The sequence below is a fragment of the Melozone crissalis genome, unplaced genomic scaffold (genome assembly GCF_028551555.1).
Source record: "Melozone crissalis strain CALT ecotype California unplaced genomic scaffold, PUWL_Pcris_2 ptg000064l_1, whole genome shotgun sequence".
Lineage (NCBI taxonomy): Eukaryota > Metazoa > Chordata > Aves > Passeriformes > Passerellidae > Melozone > Melozone crissalis.
The window spans coordinates 621,032-640,927 of record NW_026535842.1 but is presented as its reverse complement, the minus strand read 5'-3'; the positions used below and the strand labels follow the sequence as shown (position 1 = coordinate 640,927).

The 19,896-nt window shown below is 48.2% G+C and overlaps 2 protein-coding genes across 2 annotated transcripts; both read left to right on the top strand.

Annotated features, from left to right (window-relative positions):
* The first annotated feature begins 58 nt into the window (after window positions 1-58).
* LOC128945407 (protein PF3D7_1417600-like) lies at window positions 59-7,254 on the top strand. The gene is made up of 10 exons (XM_054289157.1): window positions 59-121; window positions 1,893-1,946; window positions 2,321-2,485; window positions 2,674-2,784; window positions 3,215-3,356; window positions 4,172-4,261; window positions 4,891-5,027; window positions 5,248-5,358; window positions 6,475-6,616; window positions 6,794-7,254. The coding sequence occupies exons 1-10, from the start codon at window positions 59-61 to the stop codon at window positions 7,252-7,254; spliced, it is 1,476 nt and encodes a 491-aa protein (XP_054145132.1).
* A 49-nt stretch (window positions 7,255-7,303) lies between these two features.
* LOC128945406 (uncharacterized) lies at window positions 7,304-19,532 on the top strand. Its single transcript, XM_054289156.1, has 25 exons — window positions 7,304-7,426; window positions 7,685-7,837; window positions 8,049-8,159; window positions 8,666-8,807; window positions 8,986-9,077; window positions 9,555-9,707; window positions 9,928-10,038; window positions 10,557-10,698; window positions 10,872-10,974; window positions 11,806-11,941; window positions 12,152-12,262; window positions 12,769-12,910; window positions 13,089-13,180; window positions 13,658-13,810; window positions 14,031-14,141; window positions 14,659-14,800; window positions 14,974-15,076; window positions 15,878-16,013; window positions 16,225-16,335; window positions 16,842-16,983; window positions 17,162-17,253; window positions 17,731-17,883; window positions 18,104-18,214; window positions 18,733-18,874; window positions 19,057-19,532. Exons 1-25 carry the CDS (start codon window positions 7,304-7,306, stop codon window positions 19,530-19,532), a joined length of 3,483 nt encoding a protein of 1,160 aa, XP_054145131.1.
* Window positions 19,533-19,896: the final 364 nt, after the last annotated feature.

Genomic DNA, 19,896 nt, shown 5'->3' with positions numbered 1-19,896 from the left:
CCACCCAGAGAGAATCGCTTCATTATCTCCAGGAACAGACTCCAGAGCTTGAGCCCGTATGGGAAACGCATCCAAGCCCTGTGCAGAGGAATCCCCTCCTACCTCGCTTACCCAGCTCCTGGTGAGTCTGCTGCTGACAGCCCTGGCGCTCCAAAATGTGCACAGGTTGACAGGATTACAAAAGATTCAAGCAAATATGAGCATGTCACTGACTGAGATCCTGTGTTTTCTGTGGCTTTGTACACATCCATGCACACACAGCTCAGGAAATGCAGGTCTGTCACTCTCCTGAGTGACCTGGACCCCGGCCATTCTCAAGAAGGTTCTGGGCTCTAGCTCTTGACATCAATCTGGAATTTTTAGGCAACTAGTTGGAAGCATTTCACCTACATTTTTGCCTTCATATTTTCTCAGTTCAAATCTAATTGGTTTTTTCTTCTTCTTTCAGGATCAAACTTTTTAAGGGGATCAAACTTCTCATCAGGATGAAGCTTCTTGGAGTGAGATATTTCATGATTGAAATTTAACATTAATGAGCTGCCTGTTTATTACCGTGGTTACTCCTGACAAAGTCTGCAGAAGAAAATTCATAGAACTGTGTACCCATTAGAAAGATTTTTCTCCTTGATAATCTTCTCTTGATCATATTTTCAATCATTTATATTTCTTCTGCTCTGTATGGAAGCTGTTGAGTCTCAGTAAAATTTATGATTAACCTACACTGGTCTGTGCTGTGTTTTTACAAATCCTTTGAAAAAGCAGAAGCAATTCCAAAGACAAGTTGCAAAACTAATGTTCTTGCAAAATCCCAATTTTGGCATTTGAACCTCTTCCAGTACAACTTCTCAGAGAGAGTTCACATGCTGCCTTGAGTAATTATTCATCAATACTGGAAGAAAATGGTGCTATACCTACTACAATGCCTGCTGCAATACTGTCCCCAGGAGAGTAAAACACTGCCAGCAAGGTGCAGCTGCTCACAAAACTGCTTTAACTTCATGCACTTAAGAGGAAAAATCTGCCAACAACTGTAAATCAATAAAGCTGGAAAGGTGTAAATGTCTCAGGGCTGCTTTGACGAGTCCACAGAGGCACAGATGCCTCAGCCCTCACTGCCACATTTTAGTGGGTGCTATGGTGACCCGATAACATACAGTATATTTTGGAAGGTAAAAAGGCTTTCACATATTTTGTCTAATGCAAAGCTTTTTATGTTCTTGTTTAAGCCCTAGGATATCTCCGGTCTTAAGTTTGATGTGAATTTTCAAAAGTAAATAGTACATGTTAGAAAAATACTAGAAACATATTTAATTTTTCACTGCAAATGGATTCCTATTGATAACTATCAGACTCCAGGAGGTCAAAAGGTTCAAAAGTACAATCCCCATGTTTATCAAGTACACCAGGAAATAATTTTCAGGGACAAATGACAGGGAAACAAATGACAAAATAATGTTATTGCACACTCAGCATTTCTACTATGATTTCTGAAAACATATAAAAGGTGGAGGGTTCACACTGCTCTTTCTACCTGCAGGAGCATCAGCTCTGCAGTCAGGATGCATCTCTCTGTAAGTATGCATGCTTTTCTTCCTTATGAACTGAAACTTTGATTCAAACCCATTCCTTTATCTCTCAGAAGGGCTCCTGCCTCTCTGGGGCACCGAGGCTTTCTCTGGGGACATCGTGCTCCTCCAGAAGGAGCAGCTCAGCCCCTGGGGTAAAGCAAGGGTGCTTCCCTTTGGGGCACTGATGCAATCCCAGGTTGAAAGCAAAAAAAGGATCCAAGGAGGACCCTTGAACATCAGATTAGGAAAAGGCAAGGAGGACTCCCATGACCAGATTTGTCAGCCAGAGCTGCAGTTACATTTTGTATTTGTTTTTCATTTCAGATTTGGACTGCAGTCCTTCTAGGACTCGTCCTGAATCCAGCCCTTGCTGATTACGTGAGTACAAATGAACAATTTCCCCATGCATGGCTACTTTGCCTCTATCTCCTGCTTCATGAAATCTCCTTGATTCTTTCTCCAACACTTTGAAGGAAAAGAATTGAAGTCTTCTCAAACAGATGAAACTCTAAAGGAACCAAATCACAGGTGTCAGATGCAGCAATGATTCATAGAATCCTTGAAAAGTATTCTTACAGCTACTGCTCAATGCCAATGCCTTGATTCTGGGTCTATTTGAAAATACTGAGGCCACTTCTGGCTCTTAGAGGGGGGGCACAGAACTTTTCCTATTGTACCAAGGGTTTTTTAAAAGCAAGGGAGACAGCACTGACTAATGTTGCCATCTAAAAGTGCTCCATTTGGTTTTCCAGTCTCAGAAGACAAATGGAAACCAGCAAATCATCTTTGGTGGAGACTCTCAAATCACTATCACCGGTATCTCACAAGGCGTGAAGCTCAATAGTCAAACAAGGGTGGCAATCATCGAGCAAAAGAGCCAAACTTTATCATGGAAAACCATCTGGAACTACAACAGGGTGAGTGGATGGGACTGGGATTATCAAAAAGGTGACCCAGGGATGGGGCTTGTTTCTGTATTCTGATCATCTGAAGTAAACAACGTGGGATAGAAACTCTTGGTATTTGTTACTGCTTCCATCCCAACTTTGCAACCTCAACAGCTGGGGAAACTGAATTCTGAATGTTAAATACTTTTATTTTACAGGGTGTCATTGCAACCAAAATCACACAGCAGAACACCTGCTACATTTCCATCATGAACAGAACTGACATACCCAGTTTTAATAGTCTGGCCCGACTGGCGGCAGAGAGCAGGGTAAGAATCCAAAGGAGTAGCACGTTCCTGGCCCTGGAGTTTATTAGCTCATTTCCCCTTCTGCTTCTTCTTCCTGCAGAGGATCAGGTTATGTCTAGTGGCAGGATTTCCCTTCACTCAACAGTAATGTAGATTGGAAATTTCTTGTAGGAATGTTTTGCCAAAAGAAGAAAGGGGCTGCATTATTCCCTCACCCAACTCCACTTTCTCTGAGGATGTTGAGCTCTGCAGCTTGCTGGGCAAACCATGTGCTTTTGCTACTGCCTTCAAGGCTTGCTAGTGGTCCCACAAGCCACAAGGGATTAAAAATTGTCCCTAATAGCAGTTGGGAATCAACCAGCCCCAAGTCATCCTCCCAGAGCTAGGAATATCTCAAGCAGGAACCAGCTCCTGACACTGAGCTTGCTGAATGCTGGTTTTTGATGTTTAGAACCTGATTGGTGTTCTTGGAAGACACACCAAGGAGATCACCTTTGTCACCAGTGGACTGGTGAACAACCTCTACTCCTATGGAACAGAGATTGCGGCTATGTGCAGCGGAGTCACCACCTACATGGCTTATGAAGTTCATGGTGAGTGAATTCATGGCAATTCTGAGTGTTACTGACCCGGCCTTTTTGTCTCCTGGGGCATGACTCAGGCACAGATGCTGCTCTTCCACTTTGGGCCAGACAGAGACCAAGGGTTTCAGCAGTTGTACAAAGGGTTTGGCACCTTGGCAGATCGGGACTGGAAGAGAGCAGGGTCACAGCCCCCATAAATGACACAAACCAAAACCTTACATTGCCTTTCTGGGAAGCTTAATGAGTGTTTTGCCCCACACCTGAGCTTCCCTGTAGTACGCAGTCAGGAAGAAGGGTTGTTCTAGTAACCATTGTCCTTCAGGTCAGAGCTTGCTAATCAGTTGACCCAGGCAGCCGCCAAACCCTTGTGCTTCACAACACTAAACCAAGTGGTTTCCTCCCCTGTAAGTTTTCCTCTGGGGCAACGATCCCATTCCCCAGAGTTTAATAACCTACACTAGGTAGGATTCTTCCAGAATGTCACAGCCCATGTGACTGGGCCCATGAACTAACAGCAGCCTCACCATGCAATGCCCAGCCATTGGGACTCTCAGAACAAAGTGCAATAGAGCCCAAATTTCTGCATAGGAAATCCCAAGGGTGTTCAAGAGCAGGTCTTGGTGAGCATCCCTGGCTGAGTCACAGAGCCAGTGCTATTTAGGGACTCCAAGAGAATCTGTCCCTCATACAGATCAAACATTCCCAGAGCAGAAATTCTTCATACCTGTGTGTGCTCTGAGCAACACCACCACCCTCCTGTAGAAGGGCAGCCAAGGTCATTAGAATGAGCTCATGGGGTTTTTCATACTTTCTTGTATCCCAAGGACTCCAAGCAAATCTGGGATCCTGCATTACCCTCAATGTCTTGAGAGCTGTGGATCTGAGGTACTGCAATAGCAATGGCAACTGGAATGGCATTGGCAACGGCAATTGGAATGGTAATTGGAATGGCAATTTGAATGGCAATGACAACTGGAATGGCAATTGGAATATCACTGGCAATTGGAATGGCAATTGGAATGGCAATGGACAGGTGAGAAAACCTTAGCCCTTATTTGTCATTAAGAAAATGGGGGGGATCCTGAGCTGCAGCCCAAAGCCAACCCTGATGCCCTTCTTGCCTGGAATTTCCTCTTTTGAGAGGTTCCTGCTTGAGGGTGCAGATGCTGAAAGAGAGCAATGGGTGAGCAGTGGTTTCCAAGCAAGCCCTTGAGTGTGGATTTCCTCTGGCCAGTGCTCTAGCATGCATCAACCTCTAAAGGCAGCAGATGGCAGCTCTCAGATGCAGCAATGATTCACTGAATCTATGAAAGTAATTCTTACGGTCTCTGCCCACTGCCAAAGCCTTGATTCTGGGTCCATTAGAAAAGACTGAGCCCACGGCTGGTACTTCCCAAGGGGTTGCACTTCTTCCACTGTAGCAGGGATTTTTCAGAAGCTTTGGGGACATCACTGTCTCCCTTCAAAAATGAAATGTCTTCTTTCTTTCTCTTGGCTTTTTGGTCTCAGCAGATTCCAGGTGGCATCTTCAACAACACTCAAGGCAGCATCTTCAATCACACTCAGGTCATCATTGGTGGCCACTCCCAAATTGTGACCATCAACAGGCAATGGCGTGTGGCAATCATTGAACAAACGAGCATCAGTGGGTCCTGGAAAACCATCTGGAACTACAACACGGTGAGTGGCAGGGATGGGACTTGTTTAAATACATCCAAGGAGACTGCCTGCTTGTTAAACTTGCCCATGGATGGAAATTGTTCCTTTATTCTCAACGTTTGGAGTCCACAATGCAGGGTAGAAACTCTCAGAATTTGTTATGCTCTCCATCCTGACTTTATCAAGTGTAAACTGCAGGAAGATACTGAATTTTGAGCACTAAATTATTTTCATTTCACAGGGTGTCATTGCAACCAAAGTCACGCAACAGAACATCTGCTACATTTCCACCATGAACAGAAATGAGATGCCTCGCTTTGATAATCTGGCCCGCCTGGCAGAAGAGAGCAGGGTAAGGTTCCAAAGGAGTAGCAGGGTCTGGCCCCAGAGAGCATCAGTCCATTTCTTCATGAGCTCTTTCTTTCTGGACATGAACAGGTTGTCTCCAGGGGTAGAGTTTTCCTTCTCTCAACAGTAATGCTGATTAGGAATTTTTAGGAATGCTTTTCCAAAAGAAAGGGACTGTATTATTCCCTTACCCAGCTCCACTCTCTCTGAGGATACTGAGCTGTGCAGCTTGCTGGGAAAACCCTTGCTCTGAGGAACCCTTCAAGGGCGTTAATCCTATTGGCAAGCCAGGATCTCAAAGTCCTTCATGGACTTTTCACTACCAATATCCATGGGTCATCTCAGAACTTAGCCTTGCAGCTGCTCATGGCCAGACTCCCTTTTTAACTGCGGCGCGAGAGAACATCTCCCCATTCCTCAGTTTTTCTCTCACATTCATGGGATGAGCCACACAGGAGGCCTCTGGCCCTAGCTGAGAGGGCAGAGGGAACCAAGGGTCTCAGAGGAAAGTGCCAGAAAGCAGGCAATGCCTTGGACCAGGCAACAAAGTACTCCAGTAGGAAAGGAGAAAGGATTTGAAATGAAGCTCACAGGGGGCTTTCAGAAAGAAGTGTCCTACTCGAGCACCCAGAGTTCTCATTGAGGGGCCCTAAGCACCATCTGAAAATAGTCTGACAGGAAATGTATCTGCCCAAACTTGCTGCTGCCCTCTGTGGTTCCAGGTTAGAATGGGCTGCAGGATGAGACTTCTCATGGCAGGCTTCCATTTGACAGCCTGGGTGCCCCAGAGGGGCAAGGGCAATAACAGAGCACATGCCTTGGAAGGAGCTCTGGCTCCACAGAGCGGCCACATAACTCTTCTCCACATCAGTGATTTCCTTGTGCTGCCACTCCCCTCAGGCTACCTGCACTTTGACTGCCTTGGAAGCATTTGCCTTTGGAGCTGCCGTCAAGGCTTGCCAGTGGTCCCACAGGCGCCCCAGGGAATTAAAAGATGTCCCTAAAAAAAAAATTAGACCCAAACACCCAGCCATGAGGCATCATTCCACAGCTATGAACAGCACAAGCAAGAACCAGCACCTGGCATTGAGCTTGCTAAAAGATAGTTATTGTTCCTTAGAACCTGATTGGTGGTTTTGGAAGACCGAACAAGAGGATCACCTTTGTCACCAATGGACTGGTCAACAACCTCTACTCCTATGGAGCAGACATCATGGCTATGTGCAGCGGAGTCACCACCTACATGGCTACCGAAGTTCACAGTGAGTGCAAGCATGGCAATTCTGAGTGTTACTCACCTGGTCTTATTTTCCCTTGGGGTGTGACTCAGGCACAGAGGCTGCTCTTCCACCTCAAAACCCAAAGAAACCTTCCTGCAGAACATCAGCCAAGGTTTTCTACACCAGCTCATGGGGTTTTCTCTTTTCCAGCTTTCCAAGGCCCCCAGGTGAATCTGGGATCATGCATTACCCTGGATGTCCTGAGAGTTGTAGAGCTGCAGTACTGCAGCAGCAATGGCAACTGGAACAACCAGTGGAACAACCAGTGGAATGGCAACTGGAACAACAACTGGACCAACCAGTGGAATGGCAACTGGAACAACAGTTGGAATGGCAACTGGAACAACCAGTGGAATGGCAACTGGAACCACCATTGGAACAACCAGTGGAATGGCCACTGGAACAACTGGACCAACCAGTGGGATGGCAACCAGTGGAACAACAGCTGGAATGGCAACTGGAACAACCAGTGGAATGGCAACCAGTGGAACAACAGCTGGAATGGCAACTGGAACAACCAGTGGAATGGCAACTGGAACAACAACTGGAACAACCAGTGGAACAACAACTGGAATGGCAACTGGAATGGCAATTTCCCGGTGAGAAACCATTACCCTTAGCTTTCTTGAACCAAATGGGCAGATCCTGAGCTGCTGCCCAAAGCCAAACATGATGGCCTTCTTGCCAGGCATCTCCTCTTTTGAGAGGGCGCAGATGCTGAAAGAGATCGATGATAGAGCAGAGCTTTCCATCCAGGCCCTTGAGCATCAATTTCCTCAGGCCACTGCTCTAGTAGGAATCAACCTCTAAAGGCAGCAGATGCCAGCCGCAGATGCAGCAATGATTCACTGAATCCATGAAAAGAATTCTTATGGCCTCTGCCCACTGCCACTCCTTTGATTCTGGGTATTTTGGAAAACACAGAGAAAAGTGATTGGCATTACCTGAGGGCCCGCAATCCTTCCATTGTAGCAAGGGATTTTTGGAAAATTCGGTGACATCACTGTCTTCCTTCAAAGGCAAAACCTCTGCTTTCCCTTGGCTTTTCAGACTCAGCAGATTCCCAGCGGCATCTTCAACCACACTCAAGTCATCATTGGTGGCCACTCCCAAATTGTGACCATCAACAGGCAATGGCGTGTGGCCGTCATTGAGCAAAGGAGCTTCAGCGGGTCCTGGAAAACCATCTGGAACTACAACACGGTGAGTGGCACGGAGCAAAATGCATCCAAGGCGTCTGGCTGCTGGTACAGCTGGCTGAGGGATGGTGATTGTTCCTTTATTCTGAATGTTTGGAGTCCACAATGTGTGGCAGAGGAACTCAGCATTAATTATCGTTTCCACCTTGATTTGATGCCAACATTAATACTTGGAAGAAACTGAATTTTGAGTGCTGAATCCTTTTCTTTTACAGGGTGTCATTGCAACCAAAGTCAGGCAACAGAACGCCTGCTACATTTCCATCATGAACAGAAATGAGATGCCTCGCTTTGATAACCTGGCCCACCTGGCACAAGAGAGCAGGGTAAGGTTCCAAAGGAGCAGCAGGTTCCTGGCCCGGGAAATCATTGTGCCATTTCTTCATGTGCTGCTTCTTTGTGGGCAGGATCAGGTTGTGTCTTGTGGCAGAGTTTCCTATCTCTCAAAAGTAATGCAGATTAGGAGTTTGTTGTAGGAATGCTTTTCCAAATGAAAGGGGCTGCATTATTCCCTCCCCCACTTTCCCAAAGGATGTTGAGCTGTGCAGGTTGCAGGGCAAACCCATTCTTTGTGGAGCCCTTAAAGGCATTCTTTGCACTGCCATTTCCCCTCAAGTTCCATTCACCTTGATGCCCTTAGAATTACCTCTACCGGTTGAGCTGTCTTCAAGGCTTGCTGGTGGTCCCACAGGGCCCCCAGGGTATTTAAAGGCCTCCTGAAATGCAGTTGGGAGACAAAGACCCAGCCCTGAGTCATCATTGCAGAGGAACATGCCTAGCAGGAGCCACCTCTCTGCCCTGAGCTTGCTGAATGCTGGTTTCTGATGTTTAGAACCTGATTGGTGGTTTTGGAAGACCGAACAAGAGGATCACCTTTGTCACCAATGGACTGGTCAGCAACCTCAACTCCTATGGAATAGACATCACGGCTATGTGCAGCGGAGTCACCACCTACATGGCTTACGAAGTTACCAGTGAGTGCAAGCATGGCAATTCTGAGTGTTACTGACCTGGCCTTATTTTCCCTTGGAGCGAGACTCAGGCACAGATGCTGCTCGTCCACCTCAAAACGCAAAGAATCCCTCCTGTAGAAGGTCAGGCAAGGTTTTCAGCCAAGCATCAGCTCATGGGGTTTTGTCTTTTCTGTTCCAGCTTTCCAAGGACCCCAGGTGACTCTGGGATCATGCATTACCCTGGATGTCCTGAGTGCTGTCGAGCTGAAGTACTGCAATAGCAATGGCAGTGTCAATTTCCCGGTGAGCACACCTTAGCCCTTAGCCTTCTTGAACCAAATGGGGGAAACCTGATCAGCTGCCCAAAGCCAGACCTGATGCCCTTCTTGCCTGGCATCTCCTGATTGAGAGCTTCCTGCCTGAAGGTTCAGATGCCTTTAAAGAGCAATGGGTGAGCAGGAGTTTCCAAGCAAGCCCTTGAGCGGGGATTTCCTCTGGCCAGTGCTCTAGCATGCATCAACCTCTAAAGGCAGCAGATGGCAGCTCTCAGGTGCAGCAATGATTCACTGAATCCATCAAAAGAATTCTTCTGGTCTCTCCCCACTGCCACAGCCTTGATTCTGGGTCCCTTGGATAAAACTGAGTGCAGGGCTGGCACTCCCAAGGGAGGCACCACTTCTTCTATTGCAGCAGGGATTGTTCAGAAAATGTGGGGACATCACTGTCTTCCTTCAAAGGCAAACCCTCTGCTTTCCCTTGGCTTTTCAGACTCAGCAGATTCCCAGCGGCATCTTCAATCACACTCAGGTCATCATTGGTGGCCACTCCCAAATTGTGACCATCAACAGGCAATGGCGTGTGGCCGTCATTGAGCAAAGGAACATCAGCGGGTCCTGGAAAACCATCTGGAACTACAACACGGTGAGTGGCAGGGAGGGGGCTCCTTCAAAAGCATCTAAGGAGCCTGGCTGCTGGTACAGCTGGCCCAGGGATGGCGATTGTTCCTTCATTCTGAGTGTTAGGAGCCCACATTTTGGGACACTAACACTCAGAATTCATTATGATTTCCATGATGAATTTATCCCATCCTTAACAGTCAGAAAAAACAGAACTGTGGGTGCTGAATCCTTTTCTTTTACAGGGTGTCATTGCAACCAAAGTCAGGCAACAGAACGCCTGCTTCATTTCCATCATGAACAGAAGCGAGATGCCCCGCTTTGATAACCTGGCCCGCCTGGCACAAGAGAGCAGGGTAAGGTTCAGGAGGAGGAGCAGCTTCCTGGCCCCAGAGATCACTCACCCATTTCTTCATGTGCTTCTTCTTTCTGGAGAAGATCAAGTAGTCCCTAGTGGCAGACTTTCCTTTCACTGGACAGTAATGCTGGTTAGGAATTTATTGTAGGAATGCTTTTTCAAAAGAAAGGGCTGGCATTATTCTCTCCCCCACTTACCTGGAGAATGATGAGCTGTGCAATTTCCTGGGGACACCTGTTCTCTGTAGCGCCCTTCAGTGCTTTTGTTGTGCTGCCCCTTCCCCTCAAGTGCCCTAGACCTTGACTCCTGTAGAAAAAGCTCTGCCTTTGAAGCTATCTTCAAGGCTTGCTAGTGGTCCCTCAGGCCTCCCCAGGGGATTAAAAGATGTCCCAGTTGGCAATCAAACAGCTGGGAATCAAACACCAGCCCAGAGTCCTCCTCCCCAAGCTACGAATACGCCTAGCAGGAACCAGCCATCAGCAATGAGCTTGCTGACTGCTGTTTTTCTATGTATAGAACCTGATTGGCATTTTTGGAAGACACACCAAGAAGATCACCTTTGTCACCAATGGACTGGTCAACAACCTCTACTCCTACGGAACTGAGATTGCGGCTATGTGCAGCGGAGTCACCACCTACATGGCTACCGAAGTTCACAGTGAGTGCAAGCATGGCAATTCTGAGTGTTACTGACCCGGCCTTATTTTCCCTTGGGGTGTGACTCAGGCACAGATGCTGCTCTTCCACCTCAAAACCCAAAGAAACCTTCCTGCAGAACGTCAGCCAAGTTCTTAGGCATCAGCTCATGGGGTTTTGCCTCTTCTTTTCCAGCTTTCCAAGGCCCCCAGGTGAATCTGGGATCATGCATTACCCTGGATGTCCTGAGAGTTGTCGAGCTGCAGTACTGCAGTAGCAATGGCAACTGGAACAACCAGTGGAACAACCAGTGGAACAACCAGTGGAATGGCAACTGGAATCACCATTGGAACAACCAGTGGAACAACCAGTGGAATAGCAACTGGAACAACCAGTGGAACAACCAGTGGAACAACCAGTGGAATGGCAACTGGACCAACCAGTGGGACAACCAGTGGAACAACCAGTGGGACAACCAGTGGAATGGCAACTGGAATCACCATTGGAACAACAACTGGAACAACCAGTGGAATGGCAACTGGAACAACCAGTGGAACAACAACTGGAACAACCAGTGGAACGGCAATGGCCAGTGGAACAACAATTGGAATGGCAATTGGAATGGCAACTGGAACGGCAATTGGAACAACAATTTCCCGGTGAGAAAACCCTAACCCTTAGTTTTTTTGTAACCAATGGGCGGATCCTGAGCTGCTGCCCAAAGCCAAACATGATGCCCTTCTTGCCCGGCACCTCCGCTTTTGAGAGGGTGCAGACGCTGAAAGAGAGCAGTGAGAGAGCAGAGCTTTCCATCCAGGCCCTTGAGCATCCATTTCCTCAGGCCACTGCTCTAGTAGGAATCAAACTCTAAAGGCAGCAGATGACAGCTCTCAGATGCAGCAATGATTCACTGAATCCATGAAAAGAATTCTTATGGCCTCTGCCCACTGCCACTCCTTTGATTCTGGGCCCTTTAGAAAAGAGTGGGGGAACCAATGGGAATGACCTCAGGGCCAGCACTTGTTCCATTGTAGCAAGGGATTTTTGGAAGATTTGGTGACAACACTGTCTTCTTTCAAAGACAAAATATCTCTTGTTTCTTGGCATTTTAGTCTCAGCAGATTCCCAGCGGCATCTTCAACAACACTCAAGTCATCATTGGTGGCCACTCCCAAATTGTGACCATCAACAGGCAATGGCGTGTGGCCGTCATTGAGCAAAGGAGCTTCAGTGGGTCCTGGAAAACCATCTGGAACTACAACACGGTGAGTGGCACGGAGCAAAATGCATCCATGGAGTCTGGCTGCTGGTACTGCTGGCCCAGAGATGGCGATTTTTCCTTTATTCTGAATGTTTGGACTCCACAGTGTGTGGCAGTGGAACTCAGTGTTCATTATGGTTTCCACCCCGACATTATGCCAACATGAATACTTGGAAGAAACTGAATTCTGAGTGCTAAATCCTTTCCTTTACAGGGTGTCATTGCAACCAAAGTCAGGCAACAGAACGCCTGCTACATTTCCATCATGAACAGAAATGAGATGCCTCGCTTTGATAACCTGGCCCACCTGGCACAAGAGAGCAGGGTAAGGTTCCAAAGGAGCAGCAGGTTCCTGGCCCGGGAAATCATTGTGCCATTTCTTCATGTGCTGCTTCTTTGTGGGCAGGATCAGGTTGTGTCTTGTGGCAGAGTTTCCTATCTCTCAAAAGTAATGCAGATTAGGAGTTTGTTGTAGGAATGCTTTTCCAAATGAAAGGGGCTGCATTATTCCCTCCCCCACTTTCCCAGAGGTTTTTGAGGCATTCAGGTTGCAGGGCAAACCCATTCTTTGTGGAGCCCTTAAAGGCATTCTTTGCACTGCCATTTCCCCTCAAGTTCCATTCACCTTGACAGCCTTAGAAGTACCTCTACCGGTTGAGCTGCCTTCAAGGCTTGCTGGTGGTCCCACAGGGCCCCCAGGGTATTTAAAGGCCTCCTGAAATGCAGTTGGGAGACAAAGACCCAGCCCTGAGTCATCATTGCAGAGGAACATGCCTAGCAGGAGCCACCTCTCTGCCCTGAGCTTGCTGAATGCTGGTTTCTGATGTTTAGAACCTGATTGGTGGTTTTGGAAGACCGAACAAGAGGATCACCTTTGTCACCAATGGATTGGTCAGCAACCTCAACTCCTATGGAATAGACATCACGGCTATGTGCAGCGGAGTCACCACCTACATGGCTTACGAAGTTACCAGTGAGTGCAAGCATGGCAATTCTGAGTGTTACTGACCTGGCCTTATTTTCCCTTGGAGCGAGACTCAGGCACAGATGCTGCTCGTCCACCTCAAAACGCAAAGAATCCCTCCTGTAGAAGGTCAGGCAAGGTTTTCAGCCAAGCATCAGCTCATGGGGTTTTGTCTTTTCTGTTCCAGCTTTCCAAGGACCCCAGGTGACTCTGGGATCATGCATTACCCTGGATGTCCTGAGTGCTGTCGAGCTGAAGTACTGCAATAGCAATGGCAGTGTCAATTTCCCGGTGAGCACACCTTAGCCCTTAGCCTTCTTGAACCAAATGGGGGAAACCTGATCAGCTGCCCAAAGCCAGACCTGATGCCCTTCTTGCCTGGCATCTCCTGATTGAGAGCTTCCTGCCTGAAGGTTCAGATGCCTTTAAAGAGCAATGGGTGAGCAGGAGTTTCCAAGCAAGCCCTTGAGCGGGGATTTCCTCTGGCCAGTGCTCTAGCATGCATCAACCTCTAAAGGCAGCAGATGGCAGCTCTCAGGTGCAGCAATGATTCACTGAATCCATCAAAAGAATTCTTCTGGTCTCTCCCCACTGCCACAGCCTTGATTCTGGGTCCCTTGGATAAAACTGAGTGCAGGGCTGGCACTCCCAAGGGAGGCACCACTTCTTCTATTGCAGCAGGGATTGTTCAGAAAATGTGGGGACATCACTGTCTTCCTTCAAAGGCAAACCCTCTGCTTTCCCTTGGCTTTTCAGACTCAGCAGATTCCCAGCGGCATCTTCAATCACACTCAGGTCATCATTGGTGGCCACTCCCAAATTGTGACCATCAACAGGCAATGGCGTGTGGCCGTCATTGAGCAAAGGAACATCAGCGGGTCCTGGAAAACCATCTGGAACTACAACACGGTGAGTGGCAGGGAGGGGGCTCCTTCAAAAGCATCTAAGGAGCCTGGCTGCTGGTACAGCTGGCCCAGGGATGGCGATTGTTCCTTCATTCTGAGTGTTAGGAGCCCACATTTTGGGACACTAACACTCAGAATTCATTATGATTTCCATGATGAATTTATCCCATCCTTAACAGTCAGAAAAAACAGAACTGTGGGTGCTGAATCCTTTTCTTTTACAGGGTGTCATTGCAACCAAAGTCAGGCAACAGAACGCCTGCTTCATTTCCATCATGAACAGAAGCGAGATGCCCCGCTTTGATAACCTGGCCCGCCTGGCACAAGAGAGCAGGGTAAGGTTCAGGAGGAGGAGCAGCTTCCTGGCCCCAGAGATCACTCACCCATTTCTTCATGTGCTTCTTCTTTCTGGAGAAGATCAAGTAGTCCCTAGTGGCAGACTTTCCTTTCACTGGACAGTAATGCTGGTTAGGAATTATTGTAGGAATGCTTTTTCAAAAGAAAGGGCTGGCATTATTCTCTCCCCCACTTACCTGGAGAATGATGAGCTGTGCAATTTCCTGGGGACACCTGTTCTCTGTAGCTCCCTTCAGTGCTTTTGTTGTGCTGCCCCTTCCCCTCAAGTGCCCTAGACCTTGACTCCTGTAGAACAAGCTCTGCCTTTGAAGCTATCTTCAAGGCTTGCTAGTGGTCCCTCAGGCCTCCCCAGGGGATTAAAAGATGTCCCAGTTGGCAATCAAACAGCTGGGAATCAAACACCAGCCCAGAGTCCTCCTCCCCAAGCTACGAATACGCCTAGCAGGAACCAGCCATCAGCAATGAGCTTGCTGACTGCTGTTTTTCTATGTATAGAACCTGATTGGCATTTTTGGAAGACACACCAAGAAGATCACCTTTGTCACCAATGGACTGGTCAACAACCTCTACTCCTACGGAACTGAGATTGCGGCTATGTGCAGCGGAGTCACCACCTACATGGCTACCGAAGTTCACAGTGAGTGCAAGCATGGCAATTCTGAGTGTTACTGACCCGGCCTTATTTTCCCTTGGGGTGTGACTCAGGCACAGATGCTGCTCTTCCACCTCAAAACCCAAAGAAACCTTCCTGCAGAACGTCAGCCAAGTTCTTAGGCATAAGCTCATGGGGTTTTGCCTCTTCTTTTCCAGCTTTCCAAGGCCCCCAGGTGAATCTGGGATCATGCATTACCCTGGATGTCCTGAGAGTTGTCGAGCTGCAGTACTGCAGTAGCAATGGCAACTGGAACAACCAGTGGAACAACCAGTGGAACAACCAGTGGAATGGCAACTGGAATCACCATTGGAACAACCAGTGGAACAACCAGTGGAATAGCAACTGGAACAACCAGTGGAACAACCAGTGGAACAACCAGTGGAATGGCAACTGGACCAACCAGTGGGACAACCAGTGGAACAACCAGTGGAATGGCAACTGGAACAACAACTGGAACAACCAGTGGAATGGCAACTGGAACAACCAGTGGAACAACAATTGGAATGGCATTGGCAACAACAACTGGAACAACAATTGGAATGGCAATTGGAACGGCAACTGGAACGGCAATTGGAACAACAATTTCCCGGTGAGAACACCTTAACCCTTAGATTTTTTGTAACCAATGGGCGGATCCTGAGCTGCTGCCCAAAGCCAAACATGATGCCCTTCTTGCCCGGCACCTCCGCTTTTGAGAGGGTGCAGACGCTGAAAGAGAGCAGTGAGAGAGCAGAGCTTTCCATCCAGGCCCTTGAGCATCCATTTCCTCAGGCCACTGCTCTAGTAGGAATCAAACTCTAAAGGCAGCAGATGACAGCTCTCAGATGCAGCAATGATTCACTGAATCCATGAAAAGAATTCTTATGGCCTCTGCCCACTGCCACTCCTTTGATTCTGGGCCCTTTAGAAAAGAGTGGGGGAACCAATGGGAATGACCTCAGGGCCAGCACTTGTTCCATTGTAGCAAGGTTTTTTTGGAAGATTTGGTGACAACACTGTCTTCTTTCAAAGACAAAATATCTCTTGTTTCTTGGCATTTTAGTCTCAGCAGATTCCCAGCGGCATCTTCAACAACACTCAAGTCATCATTGGTGGCCACTCCCAAATTGTGACCATCAACAGGCAATGGCGTGTGGCCGTCATTGAGCAAAGGAGCTTCAGTGGGTCCTGGAAAACCATCTGGAACTACAACACGGTGAGTGGCACGGAGCAAAATGCATCCATGGAGTCTGGCTGCTGGTACAGCAGGCCCAGAGATGGCGATTTTTCCTTTATTCTGAATGTTTGGACTCCACAGTGTGTGGCAGTGGAACTCAGTGTTCATTATGGTTTCCAACCCGACATTATGCCAACATGAATATTTGGAAGAAACTGAATTTTGAGTGCTGAATCCTTTTCTTTTACAGGGTGTCATTGCAACCAAAGTCAGGCAACAGAACGCCTGCTACATTTCCATCATGAACAGAAATGAGATGCCTCGCTTTGATAACCTGGCCCACCTGGCACAAGAGAGCAGGGTAAGGTTCCAAAGGAGCAGCAGGTTCCTGGCCCGGGAAATCATTGTGCCATTTCTTCATGTGCTGCTTCTTTGTGGGCAGGATCAGGTTGTGTCTTGTGGCAGAGTTTCCTATCTCTCAAAAGTAATGCAGATTAGGAGTTTGTTGTAGGAATGCTTTTCCAAATGAAAGGGGCTGCATTATTCCCTCCCCCACTTTCCCAAAGGATGTTGAGCTGTGCAGGTTGCAGGGCAAACCCATTCTTTGTGGAGCCCTTAAAGGCATTCTTTGCACTGCCATTTCCCCTCAAGTTCCATTCACCTTGACAGCCTTAGAAGTACCTCTACCGGTTGAGCTGCCTTCAAGGCTTGCTGGTGGTCCCACAGGGCCCCCAGGGTATTTAAAGGCCTCCTGAAATGCAGTTGGGAGACAAAGACCCAGCCCTGAGTCATCATTGCAGAGGAACATGCCTAGCAGGAGCCACCTCTCTGCCCTGAGCTTGCTGAATGCTGGTTTCTGATGTTTAGAACCTGATTGGTGGTTTTGGAAGACCGAACAAGAGGATCACCTTTGTCACCAATGGACTGGTCAGCAACCTCAACTCCTATGGAATAGACATCACGGCTATGTGCAGCGGAGTCACCACCTACATGGCTTACGAAGTTACCAGTGAGTGCAAGCATGGCAATTCTGAGTGTTACTGACCTGGCCTTATTTTCCCTTGGAGCGTGACTCAGGCACAGATGCTGCTCGTCCACCTCAAAACGCAAAGAATCCCTCCTGTAGAAGGTCAGGCAAGGTTTTCAGCCAAGCATCAGCTCATGGGGTTTTGTCTTTTCTGTTCCAGCTTTCCAAGGACCCCAGGTGACTCTGGGATCATGCATTACCCTGGATGTCCTGAGTGCTGTCGAGCTGAAGTACTGCAATAGCAATGGCAGTGTCAATTTCCCGGTGAGCACACCTTAGCCCTTAGCCTTCTTGAACCAAATGGGGGAAACCTGATCAGCTGCCCAAAGCCAGACCTGATGCCCTTCTTGCCTGGCATCTCCTGATTGAGAGCTTCCTGCCTGAAGGTTCAGATGCCTTTAAAGAGCAATGGGTGAGCAGGAGTTTCCAAGCAAGCCCTTGAGCGGGGATTTCCTCTGGCCAGTGCTCTAGCATGCATCAACCTCTAAAGGCAGCAGATGGCAGCTCTCAGGTGCAGCAATGATTCACTGAATCCATCAAAAGAATTCTTCTGGTCTCTCCCCACTGCCACAGCCTTGATTCTGGGTCCCTTGGATAAAACTGAGTGCAGGGCTGGCACTCCCAAGGGAGGCACCACTTCTTCTATTGCAGCAGGGATTGTTCAGAAAATGTGGGGACATCACTGTCTTCCTTCAAAGGCAAACCCTCTGCTTTCCCTTGGCTTTTCAGACTCAGCAGATTCCCAGCGGCATCTTCAATCACACTCAGGTCATCATTGGTGGCCACTCCCAAATTGTGACCATCAACAGGCAATGGCGTGTGGCCGTCATTGAGCAAAGGAACATCAGCGGGTCCTGGAAAACCATCTGGAACTACAACACGGTGAGTGGCAGGGAGGGGGCTCCTTCAAAAGCATCTAAGGAGCCTGGCTGCTGGTACAGCTGGCCCAGGGATGGCGATTGTTCCTTCATTCTGAGTGTTAGGAGCCCACATTTTGGGACACTAACACTCAGAATTCATTATGATTTCCATGATGAATTTATCCCATCCTTAACAGTCAGAAAAAACAGAACTGTGGGTGCTGAATCCTTTTCTTTTACAGGGTGTCATTGCAACCAAAGTCAGGCAACAGAACGCCTGCTTCATTTCCATCATGAACAGAAGCGAGATGCCCCGCTTTGATAACCTGGCCCGCCTGGCACAAGAGAGCAGGGTAAGGTTCAGGAGGAGGAGCAACTTCCTGGCCCCAGAGATCACTCACCCATTTCTTCATGGGTTTCTTCTTCACGGAGAAGATCAAGTAGTCACTAGTGGCAGACTTTCCTTTCACTGGACAGTAATGCTGGTTAGGAATTTATTGTAGGAATGCTTTGCCAAAAGAAAGGGCTGGCATTATTCTCTCCCCCACTTACCTGGAGAATGATGAGCTGTGCAATTTCCTGGGGACACCTGTTCTCTGTAGCTCCCTTCAGTGCTTTTGTTGTGCTGCCCCTTCCCCTCAAGTGCCCTAGACCTTGACTCCTGTAGAACAAGCTCTGCCTTTGAAGCTCTCTTCAAGGCTTGCTAGTGATCCCTCAGGCCCCCCCAGGGGATTAAAAGATGTCCCAGTTGGCAATCAAACAGCTGGGAATCAAACACCAGCCCAGAGTCCTCCTCCCCAAGCTACGAATACGCCTAGCAGGAACCAGCCATCAGCAATGAGCTTGCTGACTGCTGTTTTTCTATGTATAGAACCTGATTGGCATTTTTGGAAGACACACCAAGAAGATCACCTTTGTCACCAATGGACTGGTCAACAACCTCTACTCCTACGGAACTGAGATTGCGGCTATGTGCAGCGGAGTCACCACCTACATGGCTACCGAAGTTCACAGTGAGTGCAAGCATGGCAATTCTGAGTGTTACTGACCCGGCCTTATTTTCCCTTGGGGTGTGACTCAGGCACAGATGCTGCTCTTCCACCTCAAAACCCAAAGAAACCTTCCTGCAGAATTTCAGTCAAGGTCTTAGGCATCAGCTCATGGGGTTTTGCCTCTTCTTTTCCAGCTTTCCAAGGCCCCCAGGTGAATCTGGGATCATGCATAACCCTGGATGTCCTGAGAGTTGTCGAGCTGCAGTACTGCAGTAGCAATGGCAACTGGAACAACCAGTGGAACAACCAGTGGAACAACCAGTGGAATGGCAACTGGAACCACCATTGGAACAACCAGTGGAACAACCAGTGGAATGGCAACTGGAATCACCATTGGAACAACCAGTGGAATGGCAACTGGAACAACAACTGGAACAACCAGTGGAACAACCAGTGGAATGGCAACTGGACCAACCAGTGGGACAACCAGTGGAACAACCAGTGGAATGGCAACTGGAACAACAACTGGAACAACCAGTGGAATGGCAACTGGAACAACCAGTGGAACAACAATTGGAATGGCATTGGCAACAACAACTGGAACAACAATTGGAATGGCAATTGGAACGGCAACTGGAACGGCAATTGGAACAACAATTTCCCGGTGAGAACACCTTAACCCTTAGATTTTTTGTAACCAATGGGCGGATCCTGAGCTGCTGCCCAAAGCCAAACATGATGCCCTTCTTGCCCGGCACCTCCGCTTTTGAGAGGGTGCAGACGCTGAAAGAGAGCAGTGAGAGAGCAGAGCTTTCCATCCAGGCCCTTGAGCATCCATTTCCTCAGGCCACTGCTCTAGTAGGAATCAACCTCTAAAGGCAGCAGATGACAGCTCTCAGATGCAGCAATGATTCACTGAATCCATGAAAAGAATTCTTATGGCCTCTGCCCACTGCCACTCCTTTGATTCTGGGCCCTTTAGAAAAGAGTGGGGGAACCAATGGGAATGACCTCAGGGCCAGCACTTGTTCCATTGTAGCAAG

Coding starts and splice junctions, on each gene's coding strand:
- LOC128945406 (XM_054289156.1), top strand. CDS start 7,304: ATGATGGCCTTCTTGCCAGGCATCTCCTCTTTTGAGAGGGCGCAGATG. Junction 9,708..9,927: donor CCATCTGGAACTACAACACG/GTGAGTGGCAGG, acceptor TTTCTTTTACAG/GGTGTCATTGCAACCAAAGT. Junction 11,942..12,151: donor CCATCTGGAACTACAACACG/GTGAGTGGCACG, acceptor TTTCCTTTACAG/GGTGTCATTGCAACCAAAGT.
- LOC128945407 (XM_054289157.1), top strand. CDS start 59: ATGGGAAACGCATCCAAGCCCTGTGCAGAGGAATCCCCTCCTACCTCG. Junction 4,262..4,890: donor TAGCAATGGCAACTGGAATG/GCATTGGCAACG, acceptor ACAACACTCAAG/GCAGCATCTTCAATCACACT. Junction 5,359..6,474: donor GCCTGGCAGAAGAGAGCAGG/GTAAGGTTCCAA, acceptor ATTGTTCCTTAG/AACCTGATTGGTGGTTTTGG.